Here is an 18502-nt window from a genome sequence, read left to right as displayed (position 1 = left end):
TTTGACATGTCTATGTCTCTTCGCTTTTCTTCCTTTACGGTTGTTTCGCCCCTCCCCCTCTCACCCTCCTTCTTGTGTGGCATGCACTACGCGCACATAAACGGATATATATATATATGTATAGTTCTCTTTTTTGTATTATGTCGCCGGATGCTGCCCCCCCTCGTCGCCGGTTCTCCGTTTCTCTCACTGCCCCTCTCCCTCCCTCCCTCCCCCCCCACTCTGGCTTATCCATCTTCATGGCACCACTGCGGGTTTTTGCTCCAATCGCGTGCACGCGCAGGTGTGCGTGTGCGAGTAGCGGGAGAGGAGGAAAGAGGTCGATTGCAAGACAAGCTCCTGGGGTGTCGGGTGTCAGATGCGGACGATGCAGCAGTTCTCTCGGCCTCTTTTCCACGTCGGCTCGCCCTGAGCGGCATTCGTGACACACACACACACACACATCAAGAGAAGCAACGACACAAGCAAGCATAACACAATGAAGAGGACAGCCACGGAAGTGAAGGAAGCGGCGTCGAAATGCGCCACTCACTCTCGCTCCCTCGTTCCTCGCTACTTATGATGTCTGTGCACAGAGATGAGGGTAGCACGTGCATCTGTTTACAGTCATGGACTAGCGATGGCTGTCCATGGAAAAGCGTAGGGACGAAGAGAGAACTGAAGGGGCAAGCTGCCCACGTCTGCCGCTGAGGCAGGAGGGCCGTTGCCATCGACGCCTCGCACCCTCCGCTTCTCTCATCGCTCCCTTCACTCCGTCAGTCTGAAAGGGCCGCCTCCTTCCCCTTTGCTGAGCAACCTCCCGCACCCTCCGGTGCGTGTGCCTACGAGGGGGTGAGGGCAGGGATGCTGGTGCCGCACGCCACTGCTGTTCACTGCTGCGCCTTTCTCCTTTCTTGCTCCCTTCCCTCCACCACACACGCACACTACACATGCAGCACGTTCTCTATCCATCTCTCTCTCTCATTCCCTCTCCCACTAGAGCTCACACAGGTGCCTCTCCCTATCTCCTTATTTGTTTTGAGTTGCTCGTGTTTTTTTACCCTCTCTCCCCCCTCCCCTGCGGCCCTCATTGTGCTCGTCGACGCTGTCTTTTGTATTTTCTCCCGTCCTTACCTCATTTCACCCTCTCCCCATCCCTCACGCGCACCCACCCGCCTCGCACAAACTTTTGCACACGTGCAGACCGTGTTTTGTTGCTCCGCGTGCGCCAGGACATCTCATAGTCGCCGAGCGCACGTGTCTCTACGTCTCTCTCTCTGTTTGCGCCTGCTCCCCGATTCTCTCATCCCAGTGCCGCCATGTTATCTCGTGAGCAGAGCCCCAGCATCATGATCGACAGTGAGGTCAACTCACCGACCAGCTCGCCCACCCACAGCGAGCGCAATACCCGCAACGGCGCCGCTGCACCGACATCCACCAAACGTGAGAGCATCGCGCACGACGACCTGGCCGCGGCTGAGGGACCACGCAACGGTATCGTTCTGTCGAAGAACGGATCGCGCGTTCCCAGCCAGACCAACTCAATCGACGCCGCGAAGCCACGCACGGCGTCGATTAACAGCAACGGGGCACTGCAGCCGACGGTGACGGTGCCTAATCTGCACCTGAGCGGCTTGCAAGCCCAGCTGCGTGCAGCCAGCTCCACCGGCGGCGCCTCTGCTTCCCAGGCACGCACTAGCGGAGCTGCGGCGCGGTTAAGCACTGCCAGCGCTGCCACCCCGGCCCCGTCCGCTGAAGGCGCCGCTCGTCCGCTGTCGGTACCTGTGGCTCGGCCTGCCGCCACTGTGTCTCAAACCCCGTCCGCGTCGATGCCGCGTGCGACGTTCATGTCGGGGAGCATTCGCCGCACCGGCGGCAGCGCTGGCTCGAAGGCATTCATGCCGCGCGTAATCACGGCGGCGCCGGACTACACCGCGTACCCTTCCGACGTATCCAAGTACCTGAAGGACGTTATTCGCCACCGTGAGGAGGCCCTGATGTTCAAGTTGTTGCCCACTGCCCAGCTGATGGACCAGGCGGTGCTGCAGGCGCAGGCAGCCTACGAGCTGATTGTGCAGCAGGAGGCGCTCGAGTTTCTTCAGATCTGCCACAAGCGCAAGGAGGTGGAGACGAAGCGCAGGGAACAGGAGTGCATGAAGGCGAATAAGGAGAGGATGGAGGAGCAGAAAAGGCAGCACAAGGAGGAGATGGCGCAGCAGAAGAACGACGTGGCTGCGATGGCGAAGCAGACGGAGACGGAGATCAAGGAAAAACTGAAGACGCTCGTATCGCTGCAGCCGAAGTTGAACATTGTGTCAGCCGTCATGGCCCAGCTGCAGGACCCGGCGAGCGACTGCGCGCTTCTGGGGGCGCTCATGATGGAGGAGAAGCAGCTGCAGAAGACTCTCAAAGGAGATGCGCGGTACAACAAGTCGAAGACAGCGGAAACGGACGGCGGCGCAGTGCCGTACTGGTGGAAGCAGTGCGTCTGCTCCTCCTTTAACGTCTCAGCCATGCTGAGGCAGGAGCCGCACCGCGCCAGCATCGTCGATGTGTCCTTTGCCACCAAGACGTCTGCCGACAAGAAGGTCATTGTCGTGAAGGATGGGGAGGGCAACATCGTCGCGTGGGCGCACACTCGCAGCGGCCCAGACCCGAACGCCCTGGCGGAGGCCTACTTGGCTGCGAAGCCGGAGGTTCCCGAGCTGCCGGCGAACGCCTACAAGGGCGTGCTGTGGCCCAAGGAGGATGCGGCGGACGTGATGCGAAAGGCGAAGGCCGCCAAGAGCCCCACCGCCGACATTCTTCCCGAGGTGATCACGATCCTCAGCTACAGCGGCATGGGCTCGTTCGAGATGTCGAAGAAGGACGTTGCCGCGGTGGGTGAGGCAACTTCCTAGTTGCAGAGACGAGTGACGCATCCACCCCTTCGTCGCCCTAAGACCAATGCGTTCTCTTTTCGCGTCTCTAGATGTCGGAAAATGCCATTGCTCTCTTTCTCCGTTAGATGGCGTGCGACTTGTTGCACCACTTCTTAGGGAGTGCGTGTGTGTGTGTGCCGCTCCCCTGGCTCTTCTTACCCCCAAAGCATTCAAAAAAAAACGTTCACATCAACATAGAGAATGCACACACGCGTCCTCCCCCCTCCTCCCCCTCTCTCTTCCGCACTTCGTATCTTCTCGCGATCGCGACGCAGGCAGGCGCCTGCACACGCCGCTCTCGCTTTCCTTTTCCTTTAAGGGTTGTGGCGTCTTCCTTTCTTATCTATTCTCCCCGTTTCACTTGTCTTGTTTCTTCATTGTCTGTCTCCGTCCCCGTGGCGATGTGTGCACGGGTGTGTGTGCTGTGGTGCCCTTTCCTCTGCGCCTCTGTCCTTCATCCGCTTGCGCTTCACCTAACCTCACCCCTTAACCCCCACCACCACTCTACCCTCCCCTCACCTTCGCAGACACCACGAGGCCCTCACTTGTTTTTATGCTTTCCTCTATGAAGTGAGCCCTTTCTTCGTGTGCAACTTCTCGCACGCTCGATTTCCGTTTCGACTTCCTAGCCCTCCTCCCCTCCCACTAGAGAAGAGACTTGCTCTGTGTGCACACGTATGCGCGGCTTCTGGTGTGCGCGCCCACCGCTCCAGCTCCGGTGTCGCATGCGTATACATATATATATATATATATACACGTGTGTGTGTGTGTGTCTGGCTTCATCTGTTCACCATGTTGATGTCGCGTTCCCTGTTTCCCCTCCTCCCCCCCCCTCGCCTTCGCTTCTGTGTTTCCGTGTGCATGAGAGAGCTCGAGGAGCCCCACCCCCACTCCCACACCGCCTTTTACGATGGACCCATGGCCCGTGCGCGTATGGGGAAGGAGGGTGGGTGGGGAAGAGAGAGGGGCGGACCGACAGAGCGGCTGAAAAGGTGAGGTGGTTGGAAGCGCCCACGCACGATGTTGGCGGTAGCTGCCTTCGCGGCCAGTTGTCGCTCACATGATCGTCTCTGTGTTTTCCTTTGTATCGTCCTTTTCGTTAGAATACAGATCAGCCCGCATAACCACGCAACAGCAGCGGCAGCGGCCACAAGGCAGAACACAGACAAGAACGTACAGGGTAGCGCAGTAGGAGAGGCGGCGGCGAGGGAAGCGGGTGAAATGAACGGCAGCAAGAAATCGGAAGGCGCCTCAATGTTCAGGGTCGACATCTCTCTGCTTGTCTCGCTCCCTTCTGTTCTCCGTGGCGGCTCTTTGCGGCCAAGTCGTGCTGTGCGCATGGCGTCTTGTCTTTCCGTTGGCTGTTGTTGTTCACCTTTCACGTTGTTTCCTAATTATTAGTCGCTTACACCCGTGCCGCATACTATTATGTGTGTGTGTGTGTGTGTGTGACGCATGATGATGGCCGGGCGCATGCAACGCCTTCAACGCAACCGGAAAAGGGGGAGCAAGAGAAAGGACTTGTATGATCGCCGTGGTTTCTTGTAGGGAGAACACTACACAGGACAGTGAGGGCGCCGAAGCAAGTGACGGCGGCGGCAGGGATGAAAGACGATGGTTAACGGGCGCCGGATACCTGTGTGAGAAAGCGCGTGGCAAGGGCTGCCTTGCGCGCCTTCCTGCTTCTCTCCCCGCCCTACGCCACGCTGCACCTCTCCCCTCCGCCCTCCTTCCGCGTCCACCCCTCTCACACAGCCCGGGACTTGATCATAATGTGAAGCGCATCAGAAGGGCAGCCCCCATCTGACTAGAGCCAACAGCGGTACGCTGCTCTCGCCCGTCCGCCCCGCGGTACTTCCGATCTCCCAGCCCCCACACCCCCTAACTGGCATTCATCAGAGCGTATGTACGTCTTTGCTTCACACACAGAGGCGCCGGCCACTTCCATTTGCCTCTCCCCTCTTTCCTCCCTCCCTCATGCGCCGCTGCACTGCCTCACACGCAGTCGCACACACCATTTCCAGTACGCTTCAGCAGAAAGCGCACCCCCTTCCCACCCTTACTTTGCTCTCTCGCTCTCTGCTGCCGCTGCCCCTCCCCCTCCCCTTACCTCCCGTTCACAGGCGAGATGGAGATGGATCCCATGACGCGGCAGGAGGCCGCGAAGGTGGAGAACGTCTTAGCGGACCTCGCTGAGGAGCTCCAGATCCTGACCTTCTTGCCTGATGAGTTCTCCTCATGGGTGCGTGATGAATCTGTCGTGGCGGCGACTCTACGGGACACAAACATGTACCTGCGTCGCTATGAGGAGCACGTCGTCCGCAAGACGAAGGAGGCAGAAGCGAAGCACGACGTCATTCGAGGCACTCCGACTGTAGCAGGGCTGCGTGTATCTGCGCTCTCGTCGCGGCCTAGCAGCGGCCGTAGCAGCAGCAGCTGCAGCTCGTGGGCCAAAACCGGTCGGCACGGCGACGGCGCTGCTTCCGATCTGCCCATCTCGTCCTCTTCCTCCTCCCTCACCCCAGAATATGAAGAGGAGCGTCAGCGGGCAGTCAAGGCTGCCTGCTTCGTGTACGCCGCCAGCCACTACGGCGACCTGACCGCCAACGACGACAACGAGGCGGTTCTGCAGGTCAGCGACTACGCGCAGCTCGAGCGCGACTTACTGGCGGGAGCCCACACGATTGGCTCTGTGGACGCGGCGGACCTTCAGGCGCACCACTTAAGCACTCGCGCTCTCATCGACACACTGCGCGACGGCGGGTACGGCGACATTATGAAGTACCATGTGAAGCACCTGTACACGTCGCACTTCTCTTCCACAGCCGCGTCGCAGCGGCCCGGCCCCTCCGTAGCAGCGTCAGACTCGAGGGTGCTGTCGCAAGCGTACAGGTGTGGTATGATCGATGAGGACCTGGACCGCCTGCGTGGGCTCGTCGTCACGTTGCACCGCCTCATCCGTCAACGCAACCAGTCGACCGTCAACGAGGATATGCATCGCTACCAGCTTCTCCACGACGCTGTGAACCGAGACCAGGCCGGCACGGCGGACGTGCAGGTGCTGAATCAACGCTACCTCGATATAAAGGCCGCCCGCCAACGCGAGGTGGCCGGCCTTGATCGCGAGATTGAAGCGTTAGAGGAAGAACTGCAGTACGTGCAGCGCACGGCCGACATTGAGTTAGAGGCTTTTCAGAGCATGCAGGAGACGGTGCAGGAGGACCGCCGGTGTTCGCTGCGGCAGCAACTCGAGGTGCACCGAAAGAACGCAGACGAGGTGGCGCGCCGGCTGCAGCAGGCGCAGGCCAAGGCACTGGACGAGCTGAACACGCTGCGCTCGAACCGCACGAAGCGCGAGGCGGCGGTGAGCGGGGCCATCACTGAGTACGACGCTCAGAGCGCGCTGCTCGAGGCGGCGATGCGGCAGCTCAACCACGAAGCCGAGGAGGACACGGAGCGCATTGTCGCCCTGGAGGAGGTGGTGGAGAAGCTGCACAAGGAGCGCGAGGAGCACGCCTGGGAAGTTATGGTGGCGGAACAGCGACAGGAGCATGCCAAAGTGATTTGCGAGCACCAGGAGCACGACGCGCGCGTGATTCAGGCTTACTACCGCGCCTTCATTGCCCGCGTGCACACACAGCGGGAGCTCGAGAAGAACGCCAGGAAGCGCAAGAAGAAGGGCAGAGCGAAGAAGTGAGTGGGGGCGTCGCTGCTGCCTCGTCTCCCTGCGTCGGGAGGAGAGGATGGAGACGGGTTCCATGGCGATGATTCGCTAGCAGTCGCTCACAATGGGAGGAAGAGTGCGGTGACCGCCACACGATCTCCCGTGTGCCTGCATGTGCTTTCGGTTCGCTTGACTGATGTACACACGACGGCGTCTTTCCTTAGCCGTTTTATCTTTCGCGCCCTCCTGTGTGTGTGTGTGTGTGTGTGTGTGTGCCTGGGCCCCTCTTCGATGTGAAAGATGTGCTCCGCGATGTGGTGCTCCTCGACGCCTGCGCCTCCACTCTTGACCTGACCCTCAGACACCCCTTAATGCCTCTTGTTGCGAAGGAGGCCACCGAGGTGAGGGGCTGGATGGTACGGGCAGTGAATGGAAAGTGTGGAGGAGCCACAGCGGTCACTCCAGCTTGAGAATTCCGGTTCTAAGCACTACATGTCTAGATCAAATACCCTGCGCCACGCACCGCGGTGTGCGGCGATAGTGATAGGTGTGTGCGTGGGAACACGCAGCGCCAGCCCCTCCCCCTCCTCTCCTCGTTGCCCCGGTGTTTGATCAGCCCACGGAGCGTGCGTGCGGCAAAGGGATGCGTGAAAGGCGATGTGCAAGAGACACGCGCCCCCAATCCCTCCGCCCCCATGCACTGTGTGTCTTTCATGGCGCCGCTCTCGATCCCTCGCCCCTCCCCCTCGCTCGCCCTGCTCCGCTTCTGCCCCCCCCCCCATCGTTGCGGCGGCGTGCACACATGCGCGCATAGTCATTGTGCTTCGCTCCTGTAGATTCTCTGGCAGACATGTCGTCATCTGCCCACACGTCCACCTCTGCCGCGCAGCTGGGCAATGCAGCCTTCGACAACAATGTGAAGATGAGCGCCGAGTTCTTAGCCCTCACATACGGCGCTCTTGTGCAGCAGATGGTCGAGGAGCTCACTCAGGAAGACGCTGTGGAGCAGGTGAATCAGCAGCTCTACAACATGGGCCACCGAATCGGCGCTCGGCTGATCGAGGAGTACAGCGTCCGCAGCGGCGCTGCTCCGTGCCGCACCTTTAGCCAGGCCGCAGAAGGCGTCGCTCTTGTTGGGCTCCGCATGTTTCTCGGCGTGAGTGCGGAGGTGGCACAAGTGAAGGACGCAGCCGACACATTTGCAATCAGTTTCCAAGATAACCCGCTCGCCCTATTCGTGGAGCTGCCGGATGGACCGCTGCGGGAGTACCTGTGGTACTCGAACCTACTCTGCGGCGTCATCACGGGCGCGCTGAGCCTTGTCGGGCTGCAGACGGAAGCCCGCTTCTCACGCGACAAGCTGCGCGGCGACTCCAAGAACGAGATAATCCTTCACTTCAAGGGGCGGGAGAGGGAGACGTTTCAGGTGGAGCGCAACTAGCGCTGCGTACCAGCTCTCTCCCTCCGACCCCCTTACCTTGGCACACATCCGCGTTTCAGGTGGCTCTTGTTGCGGTGTGTCAAGCTAGCGTACGTGTGGCTTTATAGGTGTATCTGTGTCTGTGCGCGTTTGTGTGAGCAGGGGGGAAGGGGAGGGGGCGCGTGTTGGGAAGAGCGCGTCTACTGCCGCCTCTCTGCTCGCACGCTCTTCCTTCGGTCTTTTGTGGCTTGGCTTGGCCGTCTGCGGGACTGATACGTATACGTTGTTGTTGTGCGGAGGGCGGGAAAGGGGCGGGGGAAGCGCTGGCGTGTGTGTGACGTCTCCCTCTGCAACGCTCCATCTCTTGTTTTAGTTGTGTGTGATGGTGGGGATGCTTGTGGGATCCTTTTACTGCTTTCAGCGTCGGTGTGCGTCCCCGCCCACTCCACCTGCTCTCCTGCCTGACCATTCTTCTGCCTCTTTGCGTGCGCACTCCACCCATCGCAGCTCTCGTCGCCCGCCCGTTCTCTCCTTTCATGGATCCTTCGCAGGCCGCTGTCGTGCCTGTCGGAAAAAAAAAACAAAAGCGCCGCCCTTTTTGTCGTCCGCCGCACGCACACGCACGCACGCCGCCCTCGACGGGCGCCCCATGACGGTGTGGTGTCGCTGGTGGCGATGGGGGACGGGCTCGCATGCGCAGTGGCGTCCCGCTGAGTGGGGATGCTCTAGATGCAGGGAGAGGTGAGCGCGTGTGTCTCAGCATCTGCCACGCAACTCTTCCCCTGCATCCCCTCCCCCCTTGGGATGGCTATTCACACCTGACACGCGCACACTCCGTCCAGCGATTTCGGGACTGCGCACGTCAGGTATGTCTTCCCCCCTCCCTTCCCTTTTCTCTTCTCTATCTCTGCTTCAATTTCTCCTTTTTGTGTCAGAGCGTTGCTATCGGGGCCGCCTACCCGTGTACCCGGAAGACGTGCGCTACTCTCGGCAACTGCGTACTCGCGCCATCACATACACACACACACGCACACATACGGACTGAGGCTGCGTGTTGAAACCGGCAACTGCCAGTTAAGTAAGAAGAAAAGAGGTTGCGCCGCACAGAGCACGTAGCCTCACGCTAACGTCGTTCCAGTCCACCACCCCCTCCTTCCCCTTCTCTCTCTCTCTTCGAGAAAATGGAGTACGCTCAGAAATCGGCGCGGCTGCCTCGCAGCGCTGAGGAGAAGGAGCGTTGGAAGCGCGTCATCGTCATTCTCGAGCACTGCCCGCTGCAGACAATCCAGACGGACCGAGGTTTTGAGCTGCTGAGCGACCGTCACCGCTCCTACCACGCGCGGCACAATCAGGACCCGGCAGATTGGCGTCCTGACGTGGTGCACCAGTGCTTGCTGCATCTGCAAGACTCTCCACTCAACCGGGCAGGCATGCTGGAGGTGTTCCTGCGCACCAAGAAGCAAGTGTGCATCGCGGTAGATCCGCGTCTGCGCGTGCCGCGCAACGTGCGTCTTTTCGAGAAGATGATGGTGTCGCTGCTCTTCAAGCTCAAGGTGCGCGCAAGCACTGGCTACCTCTCCCTGTTGCGAGTGGTTGGCAACCCCATCACGGACCACATCCCAGCCGGCACCCGACTGTACCGTGTAGAAAAGGACGGCGATCTCATAGACCCCTTCACGTTCTGCGCCTCCTGCGGGTACGCGGCCGACGTTCTCGACAAGCAGCGCGTGGGCAGCAAGATCAGCCTTGCCCATCGTCGTCTCACCTCGAGCACGAGCGGGACGCTAGAGGAGACTACAGCGGAAGCCGGTACCGAGGAGTTCGCGAAGGCGCAGCGCAAGGCCGTCGAGCGGCGGCAGTTCCAGCCGTTCGCCTTCATCATTGGTGGTATGTCACGCGGTGACGTCTCCGTCGACTACGCCCGACCAGGCGAGGTGTCGAGCATCCGCCTAGGGGATCGCGGTATGTCCGCGGCGGCGGTAATTAGCACCCTGCTGCACGGCTTCGAAGAGGAGTGGCTGCGTGAGGACAACGAGGCGTGTTGAGGCATTGCCCCCGTCCCCACCTTCTCACCACCCTTCCCCCTGCACCGTCTTTCGTTGCTAGAGAGGAGCGCGAGCACTGGTGTCCGTGCATGCATGTGCGTGCTCTCTCGATTTCTGCGCATGTGCTGCTGTGTCTGCGGCGAAGCTAACCCAAGGAAGGTACCACGCGGCACATCCGGAACTAATTTCGTTTAAGTGAAAAGCGTGTTCAGCAAAGGGAGGTGCGCCTGTGTATGTGCGCGTGTGCGTCTGCTTGCGGATGTCGGATACCTTGCCCAGGCGGCAGCTCGCGCTGAATGGGGCGCGGCCACCTGTCAAAGGTATCCACCCTCGACCCCACCTACCCGCCCCCTGCCCATCGCGTGCAGCACAGCCCTGACAAACAACGCAGCGAGGAAGGCCCACACCACCAGCGCGGCGTGCATGGGAAAACAAAGGAGAAAAAAAAACGTAACGTGCGATGCCGCCATCGTCACTGGCGTCTTCGTGGCCGTGTGCTTTGTTTCGCTGTACCGGGGCAGCGGCCGTTTCTGGGCGGGCACGGCGCTGGCACGGAGGCCACGTCGCCTGCTGCAGCCGGCATGTGGTGCTGCTGCCCCTGCGCACATGAGCAACTCCCTCGTATGGGGATGCGGACTTTGTGCGCATCCTTGCTTTCCCCTCCTCTCGCACCCGCTCCTCTCTATCATCCCCTGCCCCCTCCCCCGTTACTTTATGTGCTTGAAGTAACGACAGAGCACGCCAGCGTATAAGGGGGCGACCGCGCACGCATCTGTATATCTATATATATACACCCACCCACCCACACACACACATACACAGCGATCGATATCGTGTCAGTGGGGCGGGCGAGAAAACATCGAGAAGGGATTTTTGTTTCGCCGCTGGAAATACTCACACCTGCAACGACGCACGCGTACGCATTCTTGCGAAGGCGCCCTGTCTCCCTCCCTTACCGCCGTGCAGCAGCTCTCCACTCCCTTCAGCTCTCCCTCTGCTGAGCCGTGCTGACTTAGTTTTTTGCTGTTCTCCCCCTCCCCACTCCTTTCTGCTTTCCCTTCCTTCTGACGTTCTGAAAACGAACCCACAAAACGTCCACAACGCGCATCCCTCACGCACGCACCGAAAACACATCCAGGAGCTCTCCCTCGCACGCGACACGCGCCCTTGGAAGTGGGTTCAGTGCTTGCGCGACTTCGATGCGTCGAGGCCTCATCGCTCTCGCTCGCCTGCCAACGCTCTCCCCCTCTTTTTTCCGTGCCTCGGATTGCTGATTGTTTCTTTTGGATTAACCCTTGTCTTACATACACATATATTTATTTATTTATCTTCCTCTGAAACGTCACTTCCGCTGCTGCTGCTTCCCCCCTCCCCCTTCCCCTTTCCTGGGCTCTTTTACGGAAAGTGTCGCCTTTGCTGCACGTTAAGCCGGCCTCCCTCGTTGTTGGCACTGCCGCCACAACCACCCCAGCCGCCCCTCGCTTGTGCCGTCGCTGCCTAGCGCCCTTCCTCTCCGCCGACCCCCTCCATCCCTCGGCGGCTGCGCGTCTGTTTAGCGTGTATGTGCGCGTGTGTCCTCGCTTGACTGGCACACGAGAGGCAACGTCGCTTACAGCATTTCTGCATATGTGTGTATGTATACATATATGAACATACATATCTCTCTATACACGGAACACGCCGGACACGTACGCTAAACGCCCAGCGGCGTTCTTCGGGGCCAAGAAGTCGCCGTGAGTTGATACTGTCAAGCGGCGCCATGCTCAACTCACTCGTGGACATGCCGGTGCCGGTGACGGTGCGCCCTCTGCGCATGCTGGGCGGCGGCAGCTCCACCTCAAAGGACTGCAAGAACGGGCACCCGTCGCCACGCGGCATGCAAAACGGACGCTCATCGCCCTACATGAGAAGCACTCACGCGAGCACAAGGGGCACCACCGGCCAAGCCGCCAGCGCCGCGATGCCGCTCGTCGCCGACCCTCTCACTAACATGAAGAGCACGGTGATCATGAGCTCGCCAACGCCGCCGCCACCACGGCCGACGATCACCATCTTCGCGGATCTCGAAGACGACGTGGGGGCTGGTGGCCTGAGCTTCGGTAAAGCTAGCCGCGCCACGGTGAGCAGCATGGCTGCGGGCGGTAGCTGTCGCCGCGTCGAGCACGACCCCCTCACCTTCACCCAGACCCTCTTGTCGCCTCACGGCTACAGCTCACTGTGTCAGCATGCGAAAGCCGAAGTAGCGGCGGAATCGGCGTTCTCATCATCGAGCGAGAGGGCAGGCATAGAAGCGATGCGGCGGAAGAGCGGCTCTCTCTTGCCGGCCGGTGGAGACCGCAGTCCTGAGAGGATATGTAGCGGCAGTTTCAGAGTGTTCAGCCCTGCCGACTCCGCTGAACTTGCCGCGCAGACGGACTCGAGTCTCCCTTCAGGGTTGCCGAATGATATATCGTGGTTTCACCGCCGGACGACAACGTACCCCGGGAGTGAGGATGCGGAGCCGCATCCCTTACGCATCTCCGCGACACCCGTCGTGCCCATCGTTCCGCACGTCGCCGAGCCATCGTCGCGCAAACGTGTGGCGGAGGATATGCAGCGACTTTACGGTGGTGCCGGTGCAGCAGCGGGGTCGATCGCGGTGTGCTCTGCCAAAGAAGCATCACAGGCGTCCACCTCTGTGGCAACAAGGGACGTGTCGTGGTCGAGCGGTTGTACAGGGAACACCACCGACGCCTCTCAGTCGCCGCGGCTGGCAGCTAAGAAAGACAAAAAGCTTTCCTTGCTCACCCCCTTCACCTCTTCCGCCTCCAAGAAGCCAACGAAGGTGGAAGACAAGACACCGCCGTCGACAGCGGCTGACCGACGGCAGGCGCGCGAGCAGATCATCCGGGTCGGAGTGCAGCGGCTGTACCAACGCCTCAACGAGCTGCGCCTGGTTGTCTACCGCGTCCGCAACGATGGCAACTGCCAGTTCCGGGCCATTTCGCACCAACTGTTCGGCAATGAGGACTACCATGACATCATCCGCAGCCAGATCGTGTCCTACATGCGGGCGGCACGAGCAAGAAGCTTCGACTACTACTTCGAGTCGCCTGCACATGCAGACGCATACTACCACAACTTAGCCAAGCCAGGGTCTTGGGGAGACGAGCTGTCGCTGCGGGCAGCGAGCGACTGCCTCTACGTGAATATCCATGTCTTGTCCTCCGAGGAGCGCAACTGCTACATCACCTATCGCCCCTCGTCCGACTACGCCGCCTCGGCACCGTCGTTTCTCGTAGATGTGTGGAAGCTGCGGGAGCGCCGCCGGGCCGAGCGTCGCCTTCTCCGCGCATACGGGCCGCAACAGCAGCAGCAACAGCAGGGCCACAGCAGCAGCAACGCTTTCGGAGATTCGCGGCAGGCGTCGTTGTACGCCGGCCCCCAAGGCATCGGCAGCGATGACGAGGGCGAGATGGACGCCAACGCGATCCAGCTGGCCCTGCACCGTAGGTTGCAGCAGTCCGAAATCCGCTGCAGCTTGCCGCTCTCGGCGACGGGCAGCTACAACAGCGGCGGTGGCGGTGGTGGCTTCAGTCTCGGGGCGGCGACGATGCCGCTCCTGCAGCCTCAGTCGACGACGAAGAAGCCTAGCCAACTATTGACACCGGCGGCAGTGCCGGTTCCTCGCCTCTCTAGCGGCAACGAGGGCGCCTCAGATGACGGCGCTGCGAATCAGGTGGCGAAGTTCCGCGCTGTTGGTGCTGAGGTACAGTCACTCGATAAGGCCACACAGGCCGTCAACATCTTTACCCAACGAAAGGAGTCGGCCAACGCCTACAACACGAATGATGTTGCCGTCTGCTTTCCCCGCAAGCACAATGAGGATGCTACGCGTCCGCCGTTCGCTGGCACGGCGTCACTTGAGCTGTCACGCTCATCGTCGCCTCACCCGCAGGCGCAACACCACGGCCTGACATTGTCTGGCAGCACAACAGAAGAGGCGCCGGTCTCCGGTGGCACGCGGCGGGCCGACACCATGACCTCCTTTCAGGCGCTTTCACCGACGATGCGGCAAGGGGACGAGGCTGGCGAGGTCATGCTCCTTGCGTCGAGCATGCACCGCAGTCGAACGACTCAGTCGTTGCAGCGGAGCTTCTCTTGCATGCAGAGAGCGAGCTCGGTAACCGGCCCTGCAGACCACTTCAACGGCCTCAACGCGCGAAGCAGCGCCCACGCACCTTCCGCCGGTGGTGGCGAGAGTGGTGCTAGCTCTCAGCTCCTCGGCAGCCTTGTCCCGCGTGCTGCGACAACTTCTTTCCGACTCGGCGCCGATGATGACGGTAGCCTGCCGAGTGGCTCGGATGCTGGCAGTGGCGCTAATCAGGGCGTCTGCTGCTTTTCTTTTGAGCCACGAACAGAGCCGATCGACATCTTCCTGTCGTACCTTTATCCAGTACACTACAACTCGCTCAGTGTGAAACAGGAGCAGGAGCCGGCTGCTGGCACCGTGCCCACGGCTGAGGCGACGGCAACGCCTTCTACACCACCGCCGCCACAGCCGAGTGGGAATGTCAGCGCTCGCTGAAGCGTGCGCGTATAGGTTGGTGCGCGCGCCTTCTCCCCGTCCCTGGAGCCTACCTCCACGGCTTCCGCGCAGCATCCATGGCGCCCGCGTGTGTGCAGCGATAGCGGCTCACTCTTCTCACTGTATTCCTTTTCTCGCTCCCACAGAGACGCAGCACGACGCCCCTCAAACCGTTCGCGATGGGTGAGCTCGAGGTGGCTCTCCGTGACGTCCACGGCGGCCCTACCCCGGGCATCGACAAGCCTGGCCGTGAAAGCCTCACGCACCTCCCCATGCACGGCAAGAGAGCGCTGCCGAGCATCCACAATTAGAGCGTTGTCACCGGCCGCGTCCCTACTGCATGAAAAGCGGGGCTCGGTGCGGGTCCTTCCTGAGGCCGCGCAACCCCGATGATGGTCCTGCATCCTACCGTCTCTGTAACCCTTACCAGCCATCTGAGCAAGCCACTTGAGCGAATTGCCTCGCGACCACTGCGCAACTATCTGCAAGACAAGTACCAGCTGGGGGGCACCAAGGCAGGCGCAGTGCTTGCGGACTCTAGGGCTCGCACGGTCGAGTAGGTCGATCACGGCGTTATCATCACGGCGCTGAAGGCGTTCAATGTAGCCCTGTGCCTTTCTCGCCGGGTCGTGGACTTGGCAGCCTGTCGTCGCGTCTTTGCTCGCTTCCTCGAGAACAGGTTGAAGATGGCGATGTGTGCAAGCGGAGTCACACAAGGATCAGTCCCCTAGACCCCTTCCTCGTCACTGTAGTGGACTCGCTGACTGTGGAGCAGGGGGAGTGCTTGGGCTTCACCTGCTGCGAGGGCAAGTCCATTACCCGAGGCACAGAAAAAAAAAACAGGTATGAATGCCTTAACGGACTTGCTCTTCTTCCTCACGGCGATCGACACGGATCTCTTCTGCTTGACACACCCCGCACCTGTGAACAGGCGGGCGTGTCCAGAAGGCGCCGTGTCTCATGCCGCCCCAGGTTCAGAGCAGCGTTCCACGTGTCGCGGCGCATGCGGGCAGGCCATCCAGACACACCTCACCATGGCATCGGCGGAAATGGCAGATGAAGGCAGCGAATCTCTCAGTCGGCAACGCCGCCCTGAAGTAGGCCCCAGGACGCAGACATGTGAGCACTGCGCGCACGCGCTGTCATGCATAGCTGGCATAGTGTGCCACATCGAAACAGAGCATCCGGAGAGGTCAGCAGAGCAAGAGGGATAGACGAGAGGGGCGCGAAGAGATCCATGCGAATGAGCCCCACAGCGCAGGTGTGCGAAGAGCATGCTACATGCGCTATATCCCACCGGGTGGGCTGATGAGGCAGCGATGCCAGAAATATGACGAGAGGTACCCCAAGCTACACCATCGAGTCCTCCAGATGTCAATGTGAAGAGTCTCCACACCACACTATTCCATGCCGCGGTTTGAAGCGACAGAGGGAGGCATGGCATACGGGCTGTGCACAGGGTCTCAGGGCCCTGGGCTCGTGCGGCATGCACCTGGGGTTGCAGCCAATATAATGTGAGCGGCTGTGAGGGGTGGGCGAGTGGGTAGAGTCTGAAGCAGAGGCCTTGCTGAGCTAAATGAGTCGTTGCGTTGCTGTAACGCGTGTGTCTAGCGCTGCACTGCACCAGGCGATGAGGGGCCTGCGGCAGGCCCAAGTGGGGGTCGAGTGGCGTTCAGCTCATGCTGTAAAGCCGAGAAATGGAGACGTTGAAAAAGGAAAGAAAAAAACAAGAAGCTCTCGCCACTTCCACTCTCAGTGAAGTCAGCTGGCCGGCGCAGTTCTACAAGTGCATGCGTGTCGTGTCGCGCGCATGCAGCTGTGCATAGTGGTGCGCATGTATGATCGGCACAGCACCGTGCTTTCTCTTCTGCTGCTTCTCGCCGCTCCTTGAGCGTGCGTAAAGCCACAAAGTCACAGGGGTGCATCCACATGTGCGTCTTTCCTTCTCTATCTCGCCGTGCAGAGGGGCCCCTTCGAGCGCGTCATTTTCTTCTTGTCACTGTGCACCCTGCCAATCTATCCCTCTCGCACCACCGCATCTCTCTCCCTCACATGAGCATCACTATCTTCAGGTGCTTGCTATCCTCGCCGCATACCTGTACAGAACCACTTCCAGTAGACACCATCATACATCCAGTACGGTGCGCACGTATACAAGCACTCTTACTAGCACAGCGTCCAGCCAAGCGCTTCTTTCCCTGTGAGGGAATCCGTGTCACACACGCATCTCTCTTTTTTTTCGTGTGTGGCGCAGCGGGTCTGGGCGAAAGATGGGGCAAGCGAAGACGAAGCTGAACATCATCATTTGCGGGCTGGACAACAGCGGTAAAACCACCATCATCAACTTTATGAAGCCGGAGAACCAGCGCTCCGAGAACATCGCGGCCACCGTGGGGTACAACGTGGACAGCTTCAAGAAAGGAAATGTGTATATTACAGCGTTCGACATGAGCGGCGCGCAGAAGTTCCGAGGACTGTGGGAGAGCTACTACAGCAACATCGACGGTGTCGTGTTCGTGATCGACAGCAGCGATGCCCTCCGCCTGTGCGTCGTGAAGGACGAGCTGGAGCAGATGCTCCATCACGCCGATCTCAAGACGTGCAAGGTGCCGTTTGTTTTCTTCGCCAACAAGATGGACCTCGCAGGGGCAAAGACGCCGATGGAGCTGACGCAGATCCTGCAGCTGAATAGTCTCATGGGTGATCATCCCATGAACATATTCGCCTCCAACGCACTGCGAGGCGAGGGCATTCACGAAGGGATGGACTGGCTGCGGTCAGTGATGCTGCGCCACCTGGAGCAGTCCAAGAAGAAGTGAGCTGCGCAGCAGAGGATAATGAGAGGAGGAAAGGGATGTGGCACTCAGATACAGACCGAAGCGCCTCCGAAGACGTAGCATCGCTATTCTCTGCCTCTCCGTTGTGTTTGTGCACGTGCGGCCCCTCCCCTCTCCCCCTCTTTTATGCGACCCATCATTTTTTTTCTTGGTGGATTTCGTGGTATCGAAACGTCGCGAGCCCGCAGGGTCGCCTGTGCGCATGGTTGCGTGGGCTGACTGTGCAGCTAATCCCTCATTCTTGTACAGCGTGTATGTGTTTACGTGCAGCCGGTGCCCCACCCACCCCATCACCCATCCTTTCTGCCTTTCAGTCCTCTTTCCCCCTTTTGTGTTTGCTGGATCATGTCCTCCAACTCTCTCCTCTACCTTGCCGTGGCTCTCTTCTTCGTCCCTCCATCCCTCCCTCCTCCACCGTCTTTCTTCTGTACACGTGTACGTGTAGTTCTGCGTGCACGAGCCACAGGCCTCCCTCCTTCCCCCTCTTTCCTCCCTCTCCCTTGCTGACTGTGCGGAGCATTCCTTCCTGATTAATCCGTTTTCGTCTCCTTAGGAGAGGATGGATGCTGAGCCTTGACGTCGGCCCCTGCTATATACATGTATGCCTTTTTCTCCCTCTGTGTCCGATGGCGTTGAAGATATCCTTGATGCGTGCGTTGTGAGAAAGGAGGGGACGGTGGGGAAGGACGTTTTCGGAGGGGGAGGAGGTGCCCTCCCTCGCGGGCTCTGTCGCCCCCTCGCCCTCCTCCCCGTTCTCCCCTCCCTCTCGACGCGCCCTTCATGGGCACCTGCTTGTGCGTGCATCGGAAGGTGTGCTGGGTGCGTCTTCTCAGAGAGTTCTCTCTTGAAGCGACAGCAGCTGGCTCGGTGCCAGCTGGAAAGTGAAATGTGTGTGGGGGAGGGGGGAGGGGGCGCAGCGAAAGCCGGGGACATGGGTGTCCGCATGGGAGCAGGAATAGGCCTCAGCGCGGCTCTGCCGCTCTGGCGCGAGAAGCAATCAAGCAGCCACCGAACGGAAGCGGTAATGAATGAGCGGCCGCGCGAACGTGTCTTTGATGTGATGTACGTA

At 60.1% G+C, this 18502-nt stretch overlaps 6 protein-coding genes across 6 annotated transcripts; all 6 read left to right on the top strand.

Moving 5' to 3' along the window:
* Window positions 1-1808: 1808 nt before the first annotated feature.
* Window positions 1809-2879, top strand: LINJ_16_1500 (conserved hypothetical protein; the record flags this gene model as incomplete). Its single annotated transcript, XM_001464592.1, has 1 exon — window positions 1809-2879. The coding sequence occupies one exon, from the start codon at window positions 1809-1811 to the stop codon at window positions 2877-2879; it is 1071 nt and encodes a 356-aa protein (XP_001464629.1).
* A 2149-nt stretch (window positions 2880-5028) lies between these two features.
* On the top strand, window positions 5029-6597 carry LINJ_16_1490 (conserved hypothetical protein; the record flags this gene model as incomplete). Its single annotated transcript, XM_001464591.1, has 1 exon — window positions 5029-6597. The coding sequence occupies one exon, from the start codon at window positions 5029-5031 to the stop codon at window positions 6595-6597; it is 1569 nt and encodes a 522-aa protein (XP_001464628.1).
* An 817-nt stretch (window positions 6598-7414) lies between these two features.
* On the top strand, window positions 7415-8005 carry LINJ_16_1480 (trafficking protein particle complex subunit-like protein; the record flags this gene model as incomplete). Its single annotated transcript, XM_003392346.1, has 1 exon — window positions 7415-8005. The coding sequence occupies one exon, from the start codon at window positions 7415-7417 to the stop codon at window positions 8003-8005; it is 591 nt and encodes a 196-aa protein (XP_003392394.1).
* Window positions 8006-9165: 1160 nt separating this feature from the next.
* LINJ_16_1470 (conserved hypothetical protein) lies at window positions 9166-10029 on the top strand (the record flags this gene model as incomplete). The annotated part of the gene is made up of 1 exon (XM_001464590.1): window positions 9166-10029. The coding sequence occupies one exon, from the start codon at window positions 9166-9168 to the stop codon at window positions 10027-10029; it is 864 nt and encodes a 287-aa protein (XP_001464627.1).
* Window positions 10030-11788: 1759 nt separating this feature from the next.
* On the top strand, window positions 11789-14596 carry LINJ_16_1460 (conserved hypothetical protein; the record flags this gene model as incomplete). The annotated part of the gene is made up of 1 exon (XM_001464589.1): window positions 11789-14596. One exon carries the CDS (start codon window positions 11789-11791, stop codon window positions 14594-14596), a length of 2808 nt encoding a protein of 935 aa, XP_001464626.1.
* Window positions 14597-16866: 2270 nt separating this feature from the next.
* On the top strand, window positions 16867-17415 carry LINJ_16_1450 (putative ADP-ribosylation factor-like; the record flags this gene model as incomplete). The annotated part of the gene is made up of 1 exon (XM_001464588.1): window positions 16867-17415. One exon carries the CDS (start codon window positions 16867-16869, stop codon window positions 17413-17415), a length of 549 nt encoding a protein of 182 aa, XP_001464625.1.
* Between the last annotated feature and the right edge of the window lie 1087 nt (window positions 17416-18502).

This window comes from Leishmania infantum, chromosome 16 (genome assembly GCF_000002875.2).
Source record: "Leishmania infantum JPCM5 genome chromosome 16".
In the NCBI taxonomy this organism is placed as follows: Eukaryota; Euglenozoa; class Kinetoplastea; order Trypanosomatida; family Trypanosomatidae; genus Leishmania; species Leishmania infantum.
This window is presented reverse-complemented; position numbering and strand designations above follow the sequence as displayed.